Source organism: Euwallacea fornicatus, chromosome 13 (genome assembly GCF_040115645.1).
Source record: "Euwallacea fornicatus isolate EFF26 chromosome 13, ASM4011564v1, whole genome shotgun sequence".
Taxonomy (NCBI): domain Eukaryota; kingdom Metazoa; phylum Arthropoda; class Insecta; order Coleoptera; family Curculionidae; genus Euwallacea; species Euwallacea fornicatus.
The window spans coordinates 1,630,823-1,649,938 of NC_089553.1; the positions used below are offsets into that span (position 1 = coordinate 1,630,823).

The 19,116-nt window shown below is 35.5% G+C and overlaps 3 protein-coding genes and 1 long non-coding RNA gene across 27 annotated transcripts in view; 2 read left to right on the forward strand and 2 right to left on the reverse strand.

Annotated features, from left to right (window-relative positions):
• LOC136343187 (bromodomain-containing protein 3-like) overlaps positions 1 to 5,146 on the reverse strand; it is a 21,312-nt gene extending 16,166 nt beyond the window's left edge. Inside the window, exons 1-10 of one of the 23 annotated variants that reach the window (XM_066289744.1) lie at positions 4,631 to 4,856; positions 4,509 to 4,572; positions 4,396 to 4,447; positions 4,081 to 4,312; positions 1,821 to 1,935; positions 1,570 to 1,767; positions 945 to 1,083; positions 711 to 890; positions 467 to 647; positions 54 to 412 (exon numbers count right to left, since the gene is read on the reverse strand). In XM_066289744.1, the coding sequence (XP_066145841.1) occupies positions 54 to 412; positions 467 to 647; positions 711 to 890; positions 945 to 1,083; positions 1,570 to 1,760 (1,050 nt within the window). In that variant the 5' untranslated portion in view covers positions 1,761 to 1,767; positions 1,821 to 1,935; positions 4,081 to 4,312; ... (1 more) ...; positions 4,509 to 4,572; positions 4,631 to 4,856. Of the gene's footprint in view, positions 1 to 53; positions 413 to 466; positions 648 to 710; positions 891 to 944; positions 1,084 to 1,569; positions 1,779 to 1,820; positions 1,936 to 4,080; positions 4,331 to 4,395; positions 4,448 to 4,508; positions 4,861 to 4,954 lie in introns of those variants that run through there. The other 22 variants (XM_066289748.1, XM_066289746.1, XM_066289740.1 and 19 more) reach the window with 22 other exon arrangements.
• On the forward strand, positions 5,138 to 12,099 carry LOC136343206 (uncharacterized). The gene is made up of 3 exons (XR_010732756.1): positions 5,138 to 5,378; positions 11,610 to 11,812; positions 11,904 to 12,099. It is a non-coding gene; the product is annotated as an uncharacterized lncRNA (long non-coding RNA).
• Positions 9,331 to 10,508, forward strand: LOC136343066 (uncharacterized). 2 transcript variants are annotated; one of them, XM_066289441.1, is made up of 4 exons: positions 9,331 to 9,619; positions 9,705 to 9,939; positions 9,992 to 10,122; positions 10,179 to 10,508. In XM_066289441.1, the coding sequence occupies exons 2-4, from the start codon at positions 9,867 to 9,869 to the stop codon at positions 10,425 to 10,427; spliced, it is 453 nt and encodes a 150-aa protein (XP_066145538.1). In that variant the 5' UTR covers positions 9,331 to 9,619; positions 9,705 to 9,866; the 3' UTR covers positions 10,428 to 10,508. The 2 variants fall into 2 exon arrangements, with proteins under 2 accessions (XP_066145538.1, XP_066145539.1); XM_066289442.1 differs by lacking the exon at positions 9,331 to 9,619 and having other exon boundaries at positions 9,653 to 9,939.
• On the reverse strand, positions 12,057 to 17,765 carry Ranbp21 (exportin-5-like protein Ranbp21). The gene is made up of 18 exons (XM_066289757.1): positions 17,658 to 17,765; positions 16,985 to 17,513; positions 16,752 to 16,932; positions 16,426 to 16,697; positions 16,013 to 16,186; positions 15,749 to 15,960; positions 15,536 to 15,697; positions 15,149 to 15,477; positions 14,945 to 15,094; positions 14,630 to 14,890; positions 14,364 to 14,576; positions 14,119 to 14,309; positions 13,941 to 14,064; positions 13,201 to 13,473; positions 13,023 to 13,150; positions 12,809 to 12,976; positions 12,625 to 12,756; positions 12,057 to 12,534 (listed from the first exon to the last, which is right to left on the reverse strand). The coding sequence occupies exons 2-18, from the start codon at positions 17,480 to 17,482 to the stop codon at positions 12,406 to 12,408; spliced, it is 3,597 nt and encodes a 1,198-aa protein (XP_066145854.1). The 5' UTR covers positions 17,483 to 17,513; positions 17,658 to 17,765; the 3' UTR covers positions 12,057 to 12,405.
• Between the last annotated feature and the right edge of the window lie 1,351 nt (positions 17,766 to 19,116).

The window sequence follows — 19,116 nt, forward strand, 5'->3', positions numbered from 1 at the left end:
AAACAAACCACGAAAATTGCTTATTTTTTCCAAGAAAATTGTGCAAAAACTACCTGGTTGCGGAGGGGTTTTTTGATCTGTCGGCACGACTCCCGCCTTTTTGAGATCTTACTCGCCGACGACGATGAATTTGAGTCGGCTCCCGATGGCAAGTAATCGTAAGCCGTGGCAGGCGTGGTAGTATCAGCCTTTCTTTTAACGCCTTTTTTACTTTTAGCGGGCTGCGCAGGAGGGACCACCCCTAAAGCAGATACTGGAGTTTCCAGACCTTGGGCAGGATAACCGGCAGCAGCCGCTGGAGGAACAACAGGTGTTACTGATTGAACGTTATTGGCTGGTGCTATAGTAGTGGTAGCCGTACTGCCCGGAACAGTTGTAGGAGCAGCCGTACCGAGTGGTAAGCCCACGGATCCTTTAAAAATAGCAGGTCAAGCTACTACTTTGGAAAATCTCATTGCTAACTGACCCGTTGTGGTAGCAACAGGATTCGCTACTGTCGATGAAACAGCAGCCGGCGGCCTTCCCCTTGAAGGGGTAACTGGCGGAGGTCCTCCACTAGCACGTGCCTTCTTACCTTTCGCCCCTTTAGGCTGAGTTTCCACGACGCACTCGTCCTTGGGCATGTCGGCAACTTTGGTTAGAAACACCTAAAAACCCAACCACCATTCCCATAGTAAAAAAATCACCAACTTTTTCTTTTATAGCTCTACCTTCTCCAGTGTTTGTGCCATCACCACCACGTCTTCTCCAGGCTTATTGTATACATAACAATTGGTAAACATAGTATTGAAATCCTGTATACATTCCTTGCCTGACCAATAGAAGTTATTATCTAATCGTTTCCGTATAGTGCCGAGGTCCATAGGTTGCTTAATAATTTTATGGTAGTCCTGGAGGCAAATAAATGAATGCTACAAGAACAACTAAAGTGATTTTAAACTCACAGGAAGGTTCAATTTTTTGGCGTCCACAGGTTGCTGAAAGGGCCACGCGAAGTGGTGCTTCCACACCGCTTTCAACACTGTTTTTTGCAAGAATTGTAGCTGGTTTGTCACCCTGCCGGGCCTAGGTGTTGAAAAATCACTACGCAGGTATCAATATTTTTGATCAATATAAGCAGATATTAGGGAAAATCAAGTATGAGTCCGTTCTTTGATTTTATAGGATTTTGTGTGTGTTTGATTTTAAGATACATTTTCCAAATAGGTATGTGGATTGAAATACTTCCTAATAAGGTACAGGTTGGCAAATTTTGCAAATTAACAAAGTACTAGATTATATAAAAAAATTGAAAAGAATACTAATTTTATAAGGGTATACACAGTTTTGGGTAAGTAAATGAATGAGTGGTAAATTGAATTCATGTTTGATTAACCTTTAAATAAGAGATTTTCAAGTAGAAGCATAAAAATTTTGAGAAAAAACTCATAGCCAACATGAAATTTTAATTAATTATAAAAACAAGAATGTGCAGTACTTTTAACATCCAATAGATACTTCATCTGTTTAATTACACACTTTTTTACCTCAAAATTTTAATACTTCCACGTATAAAAAGTACACTCTTACCTCTCTCCCGCTGGGGCAACCAAAGGTTGCACAGCCCCATTAATAGGATCACCACCTTCACCTCTCATTGAGGTATCCCGAGCATTTGTAGCAGCTGATTGGGCAGGAGCCGTGGCCGCCCCGTTGCCCGCTGAAGCTTGTTCATTCATTTTTCCAGTGTTATTTTGGACAGCAGCTTCAACTTGTTGCATCGCCTTACTGTCAGATGTCTATGAATATCATAGGGAAAATAAATGAGAAAAATATCGTACCAATTAAGTTAGTGTAAACCACTGGGGCTATCACGAGCTGATCGGAGTAAAACGCACAAGAAACATGCCATGCCGGGATAGTGCTGCACTAATCAAATGTCATGGTATGTTATTTCTGGAAGAATAGGTCAGTGTTATTTGAGCATGAAGGAAACATTTCAAATCTTCAGAATTTTATATTTCTCAATTAAAAGAAAATTTATATATTTAGCCAAGAGACAGAGCTTTGTCTGCACTATACATATATACAATCAAACTAAGGATAATTCCTTTGGAAAGTACACGAAAAACTAAACACAACTACTAGTTGGATTTTTAATATCTCGAATCCATTTCAATTGTCATTTTATCAAGGTTACTTGACTTATAAATTAATTTTTGACAACATATCTTAGTTTTGAGTTAAGGACGCCTTGACCATAGATATAATTAAAATTTCTCAGAGTTTAAGGGTCAATTGTAATGTATAATAAATTGGTAACGTTTCGAAATCTCAATTTTTAAATAGAGTATAACTTTAATTTAGACTCCACTTGTAGTTAAACTGGAGACCGCTCTGCATATTTTAAACATTTTTCAACATTTAACACGTAGTATCGGCTGGCCGTCCGCAATGACCTCGCGTCTTTCAAAGCAGTACTTAGAATTTTCGCATAACTGCGAAGGTTTTTAATTGCAACTATTAGGCACTATCTTAGTCAACAGCCTCCCAGTTAAGTCCTCTGTGTTCTTAGGTATCAGTTTTTACAGTGGTTATTTTTAGTTTCGTGTTTATTTTAGAGTGTTGTGTCTGGAAAGTCTAGTTCATTGTCCTTGTTTCTTGTTTTAGTTTTCATTAATCTACTACCCTGATTCTAGAAGAAAAAACCCTTTAAAATATGTTTAATTTATTAACTTCAGTGAAGGCATTTTTGAAATCCAGACACTCAAAAATAACGAAAAATATTGTTCTATCAATCTTTTTCATGAGCAGTGTATTTGAAATAAAATTAAATTTTTATAGGGCATCTGAGCTAACTTTACAAGGTCGCGATGAGATACTTATTATTTAAAAATCTAGAGGTGTTTTGCCTTTCGATAGATAACACAAAGGGACAAGACTATATGTATTAACAACGTTAAGTATTGGGCCATTTTAAACAAATTTTCTCCAACAAACTAAAAATTCAAAAGAGTTAAGCCTATCCATCCTAAAGATAACAAAACAACAAATGAGTTGAAAAAAGATATAATAAAGATATTTCCTTTATTTTTCAAAAAACTAAGCCCAAATTACTTCAAGTGCATATGAAAATACATTTTCTGCACATGATAGGATAGTTGCAGTTTGGACAAGCTCAAAATTGAAACAAACATCAAAGAACCTTTAATCTACAGAATGAATTATCATAAGACTCATTATAATTGTGTTTTGTTGCCTTCTACAGCAACTTGGACACTGAAGAGACAATATCAAAAAAATTCTTTGACAACAGATTTTTATTCTTTATTACATTAATGATATTTGTGATAGCATCTACTTTATCAGTATCTATTGCAAGATCAAATATGCTGGTAATATATCCAAAAAATTTTAATTTGCAAAAGTAGACATGACATTTTTTTGCTTTTCAGGATAAAGCCTGTGGTTATGAAATGTTGCAAAAAATATGAAAGTGCAGATAAATATTGGTTTCATAAAATATTTAGAGCCAATAATGTATAAAGTAAATATTCTTTTTTGAGAGGATAATTGTTAATACATTACTGAGAGGAAATGAGTTAAACATTAAGACCATTTAACACATTTGTTTTAAAGTTTTTGTTAGAATTACCCTCGTTACAATGACCTGAATCTGCCACTGTCAAGTAAGAGTATTCCTGAGTCAGGAGTCAGGTGTTACATCTTCAATTTAACCTTAGCCTATAAATCTAGCCCTAAACTATTGTGTCACTGCATTAAGGTTTAATTTTATTCGAAAATAGATTCAATTTCTATTTACATAGTTTTTAAAATTGTTCATAAAAATATTGCCTTTCTAAAATTACCATTATCATATTGGCTACTATTATTTGACTTCTGTATAGAAGAGATCAGAGGTACTCGAAAGAGCTTAAAACAAAGTAAAAACAAGTATCTGCTATAGGAGCTCTATGCTAATTTTTAATACTCTCAGTTTTCGATAAATAAACCATGGAGTGTTTTTGCTCAATTTGGCGCCACACCCCCTTGCTCATAAACAATGAGTTTGCATCACATTTTCATGTTCTATCAGCTAACCTTCAAACAAACGATTGGAAATGGGATTTTTCCCAATGACTGGGCGTCACGTAGGTGAAAACTCACACGAACTAGGATTGTTTACGTTTGTGAATACAGATCCAGGAAGTTCTCCAGAGAGTCTGGACGAGTTTTGAAGAGACAAATAGTTGGTGCACTGGTTAATAAAGGAAGATAAGACCTTGGCGGCTATATTTTGCTGAGAGGTGCAGACGGTTATCGGCGACATGCACTAGAACAACGGTTGTACCTACATGATCCGTTTCTATTGGTTTTGACGTGTTACGCGGGAAAGAAGTAATAACCTTTACTTACCGGGAAAATATGCATAGAAATGCATCAGAAAAGAATCTATTTTACAGGGAATCTAGCACAGAGAAAGGAGAAATTCATTTCTGAAGTCAATTTTCAACATGGCGGGCACTTACGTTAACCACTGGCGAGAAGGCCGCCACTTAAATCACATTTTTTGCACTAAACTCATCACCTTTTCTACAAATAACGACATTTTCATCAAGACGGGACTTCTAACTATGCGGAAAACCATTACCTACGTATTTTCTCGATTAATCCACATGAGAATTACGAAAAATACGGAGCCACAAAACGCAATCCACTTCGCACGAAATCGGTTTACACGCTTTTTGACGGGCTGCCGTGATGGCGGCTGTGTGCGTACGCTCCGCTTCCTCGGGGTTGAAAATACGAAGAAATTGACCGCAAAGAGAGCCAAAATTGCAGAAATACTGTTAAAACGTCGATTTCATTGCGAATTCCTACATTAAAAGCCCTCAAAGATACAATTTTACCACATAACGTCCCAGATGGTTTCAGATTGGAATCCAAACGTTCTGTAAACGGCCTCGATACGAACCTACGATTGCTGGTTTTATAAGCCAAAATCCTGTTTGTTATGCTGGATTTTTCGAGTAGAATGTCGAGATATTCTCTTCGGCTTTTTGTGCCCGACCTCACGATTTTCTTCTCCAATTCTCTTTACCACTTAGACGTTTGGCATTTGGAAATAATTTGTTTTACAATGGCGGTTTATATCCAATTCATATTCGCGTCGTTGCGAAATAATGCCTTCTTTTAGCTTTAATGCATAAGAGTTATAAATTCAAAGTTTTTAATTGCTTAAACTGCATAATTTTTTGCATGGAAAAAATTCGAAAAACGATGGCCTTTCCTTGTCCTCGGAGGAAATTCAGTGAAAATCCACTTATTTCGTTCCTTTTCGGACTGCCGTTTGGATAGACAGACGCCAGCGCAGTAGTGCAGAAACAGTTTGGTTTGACGTAAGGCACCTCAATTGTTAATTTTGCTACCCGGGAAATTTAAACACATACAGGGTCTTACTAAAATTTTGATTTGTCACCTCGAGCAAATTAGAAAGAGAAAATAAGTATATGGGGATTTTTATAAGTTACATCCTTCATGATTAGAAATTAGAAACGTTTGCCTAGTTACCTATTTATCGTAAAGAAAGAACCACAAGGATGTTACGTTATGGCACTAAAACCCACGAACGTTCATTTTAATGGTTTTGATTTACAATATCCATACACGTTTTAGTGTAAATAAGTACAGTATCACGTATTAATTATCATTCTTTTTATTATGGTATTTGTCATTTTACTGATTTTTCAGTGAAACCTTTTTTCGTTTTTAACATTTGCCCAGTAAGGATTAGAATTACTCTCTATTATTTGTGTTTTTCGATGAGTTATATTTTTAATGTATTTGTATACACACATGAGTCATATTTTTAACATAATGACCATTTAAAATAAAAGGAAATACACACAGTTAAAAGCCACGACCCCAACCCTTTTGCATTAAAATATTTTATCATACCTTTCTAATGATTTTCATTTCGGATACTGCTATTTAATCATAAACTCTTAACATAAACTTATTGAAATTGGAATTTTACAATCTCTAGACATGACGTTTATTTGTTACATTCATAAATGTCAGGGAAATGCTAATACATACATCTGGACAAATCAACTACTAGCTGTCGGTAACAATTTTACACAGCAGTATGATAATCGTTCATATAATATTGGTTCGTCATTACTGATTTACGAAAAAATCATTTTCGTACGTGTGTTTTATAAGGTATGATCAAGTGGTTGCTGAAAGTAGCACTTTACGGCATGGTTCACGGTTTTAGAAAAATATATTTACAACCCACGGAGTTAGTAGTTGCAAAACCAAAGAATAACGCACATTTGTGTTAGGATAAATAAATGAATGATGGCCACAGTGCAATGTAAAAAGCTTTTATCGCCCATGGCGCAGAAATATGTAAATTTTGAGAATATTTCCCAATGTCACAAAATGTTGAAAGTATCCGCTATTCTGAAAATCATCATGTGCATATTTTCAAAGAAAAACAGTACCGTAGATCCGCTGCGATGACCAGGGTCTAACTCGCGTTGAGATCATTTTTTTCCATATGGGCAATGATATTGAGAAAAATAGTCGACATATTGCCAAAGTTTATTAACACCATTGTATGAATGTCGTGAGCACGATATTTCACCTACGTGTGCGCTACTTTTTTGATTCCTCTGTAAATAACAATTATCCCACACATGCATAAAAACATTTTATTTCTCCCTAATATATACAGTATACAAATTAGCGAACGAGCTTCTCATCACGCTGGCGTGAATGTCGTGAATGCGACATTTCACGCGCATGTGCGTTACTTGTATGATTCGTCCATAAATAAAAATAATCACACACATACATAAAAAGATTTTATTTTTCCCTAATATATATAGTGTACAAATTAATGAACGAGCTTCTCATCACGCTGGCGTGAATGTCGTGAATGCGATATTTCACGCGCATGTGCGTTACTTCTATGATTCGTCCATAAATAAAAATTATCACACACATACATAAAAAGATTTTATTTTTCCCTAATATATATAGTGTACAAATTAATGAACGAGCTTCTCATCATGCTGGCGTGAATGTCGTGAATGCGACATTTCACGCGCACGTGCGTTACTTGTATGATTCGTCCATAAATGAGAATTATCACACACATACATAAAAAGATTTTATTTTTCCCTAATATATATAGTGTATAAATTAGCGAACGAGTTTCTCATCACGCTGGCGTGAATGTCGCGAACGCGACGTTTCACGCGCACGTGCGTTACTTGTATGATTCGTCCATAAATGAGAATTATCACACACATACCTAAAAATATTTAATGTCTCCTTAATATATGTAGTGTGCAAATTAGCGAAAAAGTTTTTTAACATACCCATGCACCCGTGTGATAAAGTGATAGTGTACAAGTTTATAGTTATTATTAGGTTTTTTATTACTACTAATGCACATGCATAAATTGGCAAATTAATATGAAAATCAATAGCTATTGTTTGTTTAGTGCGTTAGAATAATATAATGAAGCGATTTTCTATAGTGTTATAATATAGAATATTAGTGTTTACCAGAAAATCCTGACTAAGGCACAAGTATACCGGAATAGTCTGAATTCACTTCACACGTTAATGAACCGATGCAGAACGACCCTAACTCAGGAAAGTCAAACCCAAAATGAAGCTTGGTTTCGCCAAAATTTAGGGATGTTACTTTCTATTATTTTGGGGGGTGGTACTTTAAATTATATAGGTAAGCAATAAACGGCAAATTTTGAGGTAGTAAAATATATTGTGGGATTTTATGCATCTTATTTTCCTAAATCTAAATTAGCAGAAAGGTCCGTTACATTGAGCGAAAATGAACAAAGACCTAATGGCATCGACAGACCCAAGTTTATTGGGTCTGCATGACTTTAGGGCCTTGCAACCTTGGACCTGCTTCAATTAGCTTTTATCTTCAAACCCGGTTTATTGACTAGATTCGTCATACTCTTTTGACCATAAACCGAGTCTAGAGGCAAACTCGTGTGGGTAATACTTTATACAATGACTTGTTTAGGTACTTTTCTCCTTTACATGAATAATATAGTTAAAACCGGAAAAAGGCAAATAGCGTCTTTCTAGTTGGTTTCTATTTTTTGTTTTATACATTTGAGATTCGACATTTCGTCTTTGTCCAATATTCTGCCCTATGTAACTCTTATCTTGCAGCTCCTTCTTCTTTGCATAGTACAAGCTGAGGTCTACGGCACCTCCATAGTTTTCATAATTATTGCTGTTACTTATGAAACTTACAGCAGTACTCCCTGGAGTCACAGGTACGCTCACGCTGCTGTATAATGGTTGAGTGTCATGAGAATATATAGTCCAGCTGTTCAATGGAATTGTGTTAATTTGATTATTTTCAATGCTAAAGGGTTTTGGATGAGAATATTTTCCCTGTATTGGATATTGTTGGTCGAAATATTTGATTTTTGAGGGCAAATTCCAGGTCTTTGTGGCTTTTCTGCCATTCCAATTATGATAATGAGGTTGGGTGTTTTTAACTTGAAAGTAATGCGGCTTCCAGTACGGTTTTCTTGTGCCTCGAAAAGACTGTTGCTTCCAATAATTAGTATTACGACCAGAGAAAGGTACTTTGAAGTTCTTAAAGCTATCACTGGGCTTCTCTTCTTCTTGCAAATGTATTTCATACACTGCGGGCACTTTAACCACTTGGTGCACTTTTGTACTCCCTTTGATGAGTTTGCTAATAATCCCCTGCAAATCTGCCACCGATGGTTTATGGATGTCGTCCAAAATTTCATTTACCTCATACGTAGAAGCAGCCTGGACTTGGTCATTAGTGAGCTCCGTTAAAGATTGTGGGGATTGACCAGTACCGTTCATTGAGTTGGGATCCCTAATGCCATATATTACTTCCATACTAGGATTTTTGGTAGTGAAAGGTCTTCCTGGATAGTGACGACTTCCTCTCCAGGAAGAGGTGGATGGTAAAGAATCTAGAGACGAATTTGAGGATTGCACTCCATAGTTAGCACTAACAATAAAGCTCTGCAAGTGTCTTCTTTCGCCTTGAGGTGAGTTGATTGCATGGACAAATGTGATGAAAACTGAAATCTTAAATTGCACGTGATTGAGATAGGGCTAATATGAAGTTTAATGCAACTTACCAGCATATAAGAGCTCCCCAATAAAGGAATAAATATCTTCATTATCATTTCTTTGTTAGTAGTGAGGCTACTGAGTAACAAATAGCGTAAGAACGGTTGAAAACTTGTATTTATACATAAATCAATTATTTCAGATCAAAAATGGACTTTCACGCATAAGATGAAGATGGAAGAAATAATCTTCAAATGTGTTAAATTTGTTACAATGGCTGGATTTTGAGTTAATTATGGGTTTAATTAGGAACTGAATTGCCTACATTAATTTAGTTTTTGCTGCGTATTCGTGGGATTTGTCCACAGATGAACAAGATGAAGGGAGTTCTGTAGATGAAAATGTATGCTTTATGAGATTTTCAGCAAAAAACACGCGCCCAACGACTTAATGAGAAGTACGATAATTATCAATTTATAAACATCTGGTTAAAGAGAGGCAGAAGGTTAGCGTAACGAATCAGGTAAAAGTTATTCTGCTGCAACCAATTATTTGGGGAAGTAGGTGCAGAATCTTATGAATTTCATTTTCACAATAATTCATTTCAGCTGACCATCGTCCCTTCTGATTTTTATTAACTGACCGCGTTTCGACATCAAAGATTGTTTTGCTGATACATGCAAAATCCTGCCGCGTAGGTTTCAATGCATGAATTACATATTTGATAGCCATAGTCAAGACTCACTTTTAAAATCAGCTATTTCCTTAAAATGCATATTGAAATTTCGATTTATACTTTATTGTGCTTGTTTGTGGTTCACTCATTAGCCTTATTTGATAATGGTAAGTAGCAGATATTGCCTTTTTTCGAAAATCTCCGCCATTTTTATTCCAGACTATGATCTAAATTGCAAAGGGAAAACCTTTAAAAATGTAACTTTAACAGCATATTATCCGGATTATTCTGACTCAGATCACGGGTTTGCCTATGAAGACAAAAGAGGAAAGAAACTAAAGACCTTACAAGTAAGATTGAACTCCGAATCTTATGCGGAGAAATAAGCTTTTCTGCACCTCTACAGGACTACCTGGATAATAGGAGTGAATACGTTACAATAAGCATGGATGACAGACTGGGGATCCCTTATGGGACCAAAATATGTATTCCAGAACTTAACAAGCACTATGGACATCGAATTAGGCTGGAAGTGAGGGACAGTTCCTATGACTTGATGGGTCAAGGGTACTCTAGGGCCGATATTTGTGTTAGAACCGAAATAGATAGCTATGATGGGGGTGTTAACCGGGAAATTACATTAGTTTTTGTGTAGTTAATTTTTTGTAATGTTAATTTTTTTGAGCAATTCTAAAATTACATGAAAAAATAAATAGATTTACCCCCTTAAAGTTCGTTTTGTTATCATTTTCTCCTCACAATACCAGTAGCGTACTCCCCAGTGCCCTATAAGAATTATCACGGTAACTCTTATGCATGTCTATGGTTTCAGCTCGTTTCTTTAAATAGAAGAGAAATGTACTATTTGCACTACTGTGTAGGTACACCGAGTTATAATAAAACATATTGCGCCATTTTGAAAATACGAAAAAAAAATTATATATTTTTTAATATTTATCCCCGTGTATCTCGGAAACGATTCATTTGAGGACATATTTATATAACGTTTTCGTCTTAGAACAATCCAGAGAATCAGCTCCTTAAATATCGATAGTAAATATTCTTAAACACCTTTAGGGACCACTCTCTATATCTCCCAGGGAAGTCTTCACATATCATAGGAATGCTTCGCCATGGACGACCCCCCAAGCTAACTTTCAGAATGAAAAGCAATCGTGAAGCTGGTAAGTTTCATGGGACTTCATTTGGTTCCCAAGATTTACCCCGCCAAACAGCCTCAAGTCACAACAAATCAGTAAAGTTAACTAATCCAAAATGTTTTTGGACCATTTGGTTTTATGATTGCTGTCTCTGAGTAAGTTTTTAAATTAGTGCCGTTTAATTGCAAGAATTATATTCAAGGTCTACGACGACCTATTAAGAGCGACTGAATTTAACGGTAATATTCAGGTTAGTTCAGGTTAGTTCGTGGGCGGTACCGTCACAAGGTATCCCTGTGAAGTAAATGACAACACCTGGGAGTGAAAAGGCAGGCGTCTTTATAAGTTTAAGAAGACCGCTGCGGTCAAAAGGTACTGTTCAATGTGAAAAGTTCGAATGCAAATTGACTGTAACTAAAAGTTACAAAGGCACCTTTTTGCTGTTATCACCACACTCGTCGAACTACCAAAACCTAATTTCACACCTCGGCCAACTCATTATTTAAGATATAATTCGTAATTCTGCAAGAAAACGTCCCATCTTCATTGTTAGAATAGAAATAAGTAATCTTTTATAAATTGTTTTTAGTTCTGATTATGGAACTTTAAAAATTTTATTTCACCCCTTATTACGTGCAAATTGAATGTATGTTAATTTATACGATGTTTTGTTAAAGCACTTGTGGAACGTAGTCACTAAGAATGAATACTATAAATAAATGGTTCAAAGAAGCAAGCATGCCTTCACGAGGACAATTCAATTGATGGCATTGTGATAGATGAATTTAAAAGTATTGAGAATTCCTGATATAAAGATGGTGTAGCTTAGCTTCATTTTAGGCCCACCTAAATCTGGATAGAACATGTCAAGTATCTATAGGTAAAGTGTCAGTTTGCTAAAACGCGGAATTTTCAAACATAGTTGTTGAAGTAGTGTCTTATTTTAGATAACGGAATTAATTTTTTTGCAGATAGAGAGCAACGAAGAATAACAAATGGGATGGTCACTGAAGGCAGTTAAGGAGAATGAGATCATGGGGGATGAGAAACACCGAGGAATGAATGACTTACATAAAATCGTTGAACAGACACTACAGATTTAGTTAAAAAATTATACACTTAACTCTGTGTTGATTTTTTATTAAATTAATAAAGCCAAACAAATTGATTTACAATAAAGTAAAACAAAAATATATACATATTCAAATATTGTTCCTTAAATTTGAATGGAGGCTGATTTAGTTGAAAAACAATTACTTTCACATTAACCCAATATTTTTATAGAAATAAATTGTAATCGGCGACAAGATCAGAATGATACTTGGATGTAACTCCCGGCCTCCTAAAAAGTGCTTGATTTGAATGTAAACAAAAATTCACCAAAATCAGTCTCCCCAAGCACTTTCAAGATGCCCTTTTTCACAATAAATTAATTTGAATGCAAGCTAATTTATTCGAAAATAAATGTCATTACTAACTGCCGTAAATGCTTCGTAAGTCTGGAACCGTCTCTTTAAGTTCCTTTTTGGCGATGGATATCTGAGGCAGATTGTTGATTTTCACTTCTTTTTTGAATAATTGTCCCATACTTTTCCCTATTAGCTACAAAGTAAATAGATAAAAAACATAAAATAATAAAAAGCTATTAATTAATAAGTTTTTTTGATTATTATTATATTTTATTAAGCTTACATTGCCTGTCAGCTTCTTAAACAAGTCTTTTTTAACCTTTTCCACTTTATTGCCCTTGCTGGTGCTTCCAGAAATTCGTTCATCCAACTTTTGCAAATCTACGGGATTAACTCCAGGGATTTGTTGCATCATCTGTAATAATTTTTAGATTAAAAAACATTTTAAATCGGTAACATCAAATTACCCCTAAAACTTCGACAAACGACGGCCGCAGCATTTCGTATACTTGAGCGCCTAAAGTCAGCAAAGAACTCTGATTAGCCTCATGCTGTCCATGTAAAATTAGTGCATTCAAGACACCAGCCATAATATGTGTGGCCATTTCTCCAGTCAAAGAAGCGTCGATTGTTAACTACTCAACACTTTATCATTTAATTCATTTAATAATTCCCGCTTACCTGTCGCACTATAGGCCCAGTCAGCTGAGTCGCCTTAAACGATGCGGTGCTATCAATCCAGCTCAAAGCTCCCAGTACAGTCAGCACAATCGGCTGGCAGGTTTTATCATTTCTCAATAATATCAAACCTAAATAGACAGATAAATCAATGCAAAGTCATTACACTTCTTTAACTTACCTAAATCGGAGATTACTTCGGCAGTCAAATTGGACCTTGTGGAAGGTGGAGTGGGAGAATTACTCAACTCCTCGGTTTCCATAATAGCCGAGCTACCTTCAGGAATGAGGCCACCGCCTACTAGCCCCACTTTTAGCAAGTCCAAGTATTCCCTTGTTAGGGCTCTAGTTAAATAGTCTTCAAGAACTTCTTTTGTATCCGCATCATCTTCCTGCACTTCGCGATTCCTAAACTCTATCACTCGTTGCCAATTGCCGTGCAATTTATTCAAATCTGCATACATAAAAAATTACTACCACAATTGTAAAATGGTAATAGGAAATGTTATCGCCAATTAGCCCTTTTAAACCTACGCGAGCTGGATGTTTACATTTCAAAATTAGGTTAACTGGGATAGAGGGAGTAAATGGTAATATCTTCTGAAATGTATTTTTAAGCATCCCCTTTCAAATTTCAATGTACGTGTTTACCTCAAATTAGCCTTTTATCACAATTTAAGGACATTTAGGGTGGTTAATATTGAATATAAGTATGTGTCTTCCAATAACAGTACCAAATTTTGAACTTTGGGTTATCCAAGACACAGTTTGAGTTAAGTTTACAAATTAGTAATTTTGTAAAAATGACATCTTTGCCGTTAAAGTTGGAAGTGGAATATTAAACTACATAGTATATAGAAAATATTCAGGAATTGAACACATTCATCAATGAATTTAAAACATTTTGTATATTGAACTTACATATTGGAGCCATGTGAGCTATAACTGGCAACACAACCACATCATAATGGGGAGTGGGACATGAGTATATGAAGGATTTTAAAAACACCCTAATAATGGGCCTCAGTCTATGGTCTGGTATGTACTAAAAATTAAAAAACAACTAAAGAAATATCACAATTATGACAGCATTACTCACTTGCAGACACGACAAAATGCTATTAATAATTGCTAAAGCTAGATCTGGAATATTGTACAAGTCTCTGCCGAGAGAAGGCCCCATAGATCCAACCATATGGTAGCAGCTCTCATGAAGACTAGTAAGGAAACATTGCATTCTCTCCAAGGGGCCTTGTATTATGGGAATATCACTGTTTTCGCTGTTATGTCCTTGAAAAGCTTTATTAGAGCTATGATAGTTACTACATAAGTATTGTGACTTACCTACTACACCTAATAAAACAGCCTTTTCAACCTCAGTCATGGCCAAACAACCTTTATAACTGTCATGAATACGAGCTTGAACTTCCGGGATAAACATTTCATTGAAAATTTTGATAAGGGATAAAATGTGTGGAAGAAGAGGCACGACGTGAGGAGCGGCAGGATTCCGACAAACCGGATTGCCTGATTCGGTCAAAGATACTACAAAACCTCCTGAAAAATATAGAAATTAGTATTTTTCTATTTAATTTAATACAAAAAAATACCTCTAGTGGCCCTTTCTGGATCATCTGGCCAGGAGCATCGTTTAATCGCCCCCAAAACAAGATTTACGCTAAAAATCAGGTTGTTTCTGTTTTGGCCACAAATATTGTTAGTAGTTTCTGCGGCTGGAGGTTTGTCAAGACCGATGAAAGATATGAATTCGGTGGCCCCTTTCAAAGCTCCTGAATTCACTATAGCAAGAAATTGCGCGTTTGCTTCTCTTAGAATTTCTCCTGTAAATGTACTTTGCCTCTCATAATCGCCTGAAACAATTCAATATTTTTCATAATTAGAAACCACTGAAAAATTATACTGACCGAAATGATTAGAAATTAAAAGTAAAGCTTCCAACAAAGTCACTTTTTCAAAATTGCTCAGACAGGCCGGAGAATCAGGCAAAGACAAATTCTCCACCGTTGCCTTAATTTGATCAAACACTGGTAACAGTAGTAAAGGGTATTTGTTTCCTAAAAAATCCTCAATAACCAAAACCATTTAATAAACTCCACAAAGTTACAAACCAATTTTAACTATCAAAGACGACGCGTGCTTGCGCAAATTTTTCAAATGCTTAGACCTATTCGCACCCTTATTCTCACCATCGGGCAAATACATTAGGGTGGCGAATATCTTTTCTAACACTTGCGGCAAAAGAGCGGCACCTGATGCGGCTACTGAATTTGCTGCTGGTGCCATCTGACCAGTGGACATGCTCAGGAAAACAAATAGGGCAGAAATACAAGTTAGTAATGTGGAAATAATTAAGGGATTTACTGGATGATATGTCAGGCACATTTGTAGTAGCCTCAAGCCTGCTGTTATGGGAGGCCTTTCTGGATTTTGCAGTACTCTGTTTAAATAGAACGACTATTATGTAATAATTAATGTCTTTAGTACGAAGTACATGCCTGCTTAATACGCTTTCAATAAAATTCGCCAAAGCCTCCCATTCCTGATAAAATGGGTCGGAAAATGTTATATTGTAGGTGGTATTTGGCACCGAAAGGCATTTTAATAGCCACTGCTCCAGATAATTGAAAGTCACCAATGGAGCCACTATAGTTGCTTGCCTGAAATAATGATAAATTAAAATAAACAAACACTGGGGATTAAAGTTTTACCTAAATGAATCCAAAAGATCTGAACGACATCGATAAAAATAGGCCGCAAACTCTTCTTCACTATCAAAATCCACTTTTGCATATGCAACCGTCTCAGTAATATCAGTGCTAGTGGGACTTTTTCCTACTGGATAATTAAATTTTATAATTTTTAGGGCAGTGCATTGTACCCACTGAGGAATACATGAGAGGAAAATCGGATCCCGCGATACCTATGAATATTTAAAAATCAAAAACATTCATAAATTTCACTAATCAATTTACCTGCTCATGCTTTAACATCATATTCCACAGTGGATTTGCTAAATGGGCCAGAACCAAACTGGGGTGAGTACTATAGGCCAAAATTGCTTCTAGAAATAAGGAAAAGTTGATGGGTCTGAATGTAGGATCCTTGGAGTAAAGAGTGCATAGTTGTGTAGTCAATCCTCCCAGAACCTTAAAATGAACTATATGTATACATTTTGCAGAGAAAAGCTGGAAATATTTATTTTCTATGAGGGCTCCTCTCAGCTGTAACAACTTCAAATCCCAGGGATATATAAATGGAGAGAGTAAATTTATTTGTGTTTATCTTTCAATGCCAAAAATCAATACTCAATCTAATTTTAATAGTGTATAAATCTGGCTTAAAACAAAGCAAATCTTAAAATTCTGGTATTTAAAAGTGCTATTACCTGAATCAACTTCTTCTTAAACAGATAAAACTGTTCATCAGTTACAGAGCCTGGACTTTTAGCCACTGATACAATACATTGCAAAGCTTCAGTATTGAATAACATCATCAATGGTTTTCGTTCCTCAATTTTGCCTTTTCGGTTTAGAATATGAGACAAACATTCTGCTGCTGAATACTGGAATGCAGTGTCATTTAACAAAAGACAGAGAATTTGCAATAGCCTTCCATTTTGAGCTAAGATATGTTGCATGGAAACCCATTCAACAAAACCTAAACAAAACAATCAGTGAATTTATATTTATTTTTATTATGATTATAATTAACCTGTGAGGGTTAAAAGTACAACTTGAACCACCCGAGTATGGGCTCCAGACTTAAGGCCATTAGAAGCTCTGAGCTGACTGACATGTAATTCAATAAGGCGTAGGAAAAAGTCAAAGATTATTGACATATTAGCTGTGAGAGCATGGTAAATATCCTTGCGTCGCTGATTGGATTCTAAAGTCTAGCAAACAATTTAGTTAAATTTGAAAGTGACAATATAATAAAGCACTTACTTGAAGTAAGGCTACATCCTCAACTAGCCTTAGAAATACAAGAAGAACAAGCTCAGTTTGTGTCTCTCCGCAAGCACAAGCGTCTGAGAGCTCGTTTAAAAGACTAGGCCATTGTTGAGGCCACTCTCTCTTTACCATCTCAACAATAACCCTACTTAGAGCATCCTTCATATGGGGTTCTTCACTAATACCACCAGCTGCTAGAAGTTTCATTGAATTCTCCTTTATGAATATTTTCTCTTGCTGACTAATTTGAGTCCAACGGTATTTTACTGTGTGTTCCATTAGCTGCAGTCCGAAATGTCTGGCGATGGCGGAATTCTGAGTATTTGCAGCTAAGAAGAGGCCCGCTTCAGCACACAAGGGGGAAGTCTCCTTGAAACTCTCACATGCTTGGTAAGCCTTTAGACGGTCAGCTTGAGAGGCATTAGGACTCATGGTGAGCTCCACTGCTCTTGCTAAATCGCCTGCTAAAGCAGTGACGTCTGCACCAGCCATTCTTTGAGGGAATTTTATAAGGAAATAGCCCCTAAAAGAACCAAAACATTGTTAACACATGTGCGGAATGATACAACTGTTGTATTTTGAGACAAGTACTTTAAGTATTTGAGAAAAATATTTTAGTCGTGGCTAGATTTATCAGTAATGGTATTAATGCAGTTTATTCACTTACTTTTAATAAGTCCTCTAAAGCATCATTTAGTAAAATATTTGTTAAAGATTTAGGCTGATCCTGAATGAGGGATAACTATTTTCTTGTTTTTGATTGACTGTTGCCGGCGGCAACAGCGCTCTCTGGCGTGACTAAGCTCTGAGGGCAAGAATACGACACTTAGCAAGTATTGAACTGGCAACGTTGGTGGTAGAGCAGTTTGCTATCTTGCTATTTTTGAACTAATATAATCTAAGGAGAAATTCGGGATATTGTCGAGCATTTATTGAAATTTAGAAAGAACAAAAAAATAATAATCAAATAAAAAAAATCCAAGATGCTTTGTTAGATCACAGTTACTTTGAGGTAGTTTTTTTTATCTTGAATTAAAACCTGGTCTATTATATACGCAAAAAAGCTAACAGATTTCGGATAAATAACTTGCACTCTCCAAAATACTTTAACGAAACTTAGTACAAATAAATATTATACAGTAACATAAAGTACTGCTTAGCATATTGAACAGAAGCTATGTTGGTATAAAGACTCAACACAGATTTTAAAAATGATCTAATAAAGGTAAATTAATGGATTTGAATTAATGACATTCATAAAATAAATAAAATACAATTCAAATCTTAATTTCTGAAAATACTTTACGTTGAGAATTAAGAATGGACATGAATATTACTAGACATACCAGAATAAACAAAAATATATTTGATTTTCGAGAAGCCAAACATCCTCGAGAAGATTTCTTATAATGTAAGCAAGTAATACATATTACATCTAGAAGCAACATAAATTATTTATGCAGTTTCTATATAAATATATATATGGGAGTTTACATAACGGCTCTAATCATTTATAGTACTTTCATTAAGAGTTGATTTGCAATAACGCACTGTTGCCTTTTTGCTTCACAGCTTGGATATTTAGACTAATTTGTGACGTACGACGTTTGCAAAACGTAACACTGAGCATTTTCCTGTGAAAATTCAGAACATCTAGAGCCTCATAACACTGCTAGGAGTACTAGTAATAATGCTACGTAAGATGAGTAATCATGAAGAAAATGTAAAAAAATGCTAACGATAATTATTTGACTCTGTATTAATAACAAATATTAAAAGTAGGCGAATTTAATATACGAGTGGGATTGGAAATTTAAGAAATCGTTAGCATCTATTACATGAATTAGTATAAGATTTTTGACTGTTCCTAACGATCGGATTTATTTTTTGTCATATTGTAACAAAGATAGTAATAAACGTACGAAGAAATTGACCACAATTGTCCCGTATTTTAAGCCGATATTCTTAATTAATATTTCCTACATTTTTGACAATTCAACGAAGCAAGATCTTTCATCTTTCCTTTAGTTTGAAGTATTCACGTAACGATTATTTTTCCCGCTAATCAAATAAACCCCTTGTTCTTGTGTGGCAACAAGCGATTTTATTGGATGGCAAAAAAAGAA

What these genes read in the sequence shown, in the direction of transcription:
- LOC136343066 (XM_066289441.1), top strand. Translation starts at nt 9,867, where the DNA reads ATGCATATTGAAATTTCGATTTATACTTTATTGTGCTTGTTTGTGGTT. An exon ending in ATTAGCCTTATTTGATAATG is followed by an intron (nt 9,940 to 9,991) that starts GTAAGTAGCAGA and finishes TTTTTATTCCAG; the next exon opens with ACTATGATCTAAATTGCAAA. An exon ending in AGAAACTAAAGACCTTACAA is followed by an intron (nt 10,123 to 10,178) that starts GTAAGATTGAAC and finishes GCACCTCTACAG; the next exon opens with GACTACCTGGATAATAGGAG.
- Ranbp21 (XM_066289757.1), bottom strand. Translation starts at nt 17,482, where the DNA reads ATGGCTGGTGCAGACGTCACTGCTTTAGCAGGCGATTTAGCAAGAGCA. An exon ending in AGGATGTAGCCTTACTTCAA is followed by an intron (nt 16,933 to 16,984) that starts GTAAGTGCTTTA and finishes ATTGTTTGCTAG; the next exon opens with ACTTTAGAATCCAATCAGCG. An exon ending in TTTAATTTCTAATCATTTCG is followed by an intron (nt 14,891 to 14,944) that starts GTCAGTATAATT and finishes GAATTGTTTCAG; the next exon opens with GCGATTATGAGAGGCAAAGT.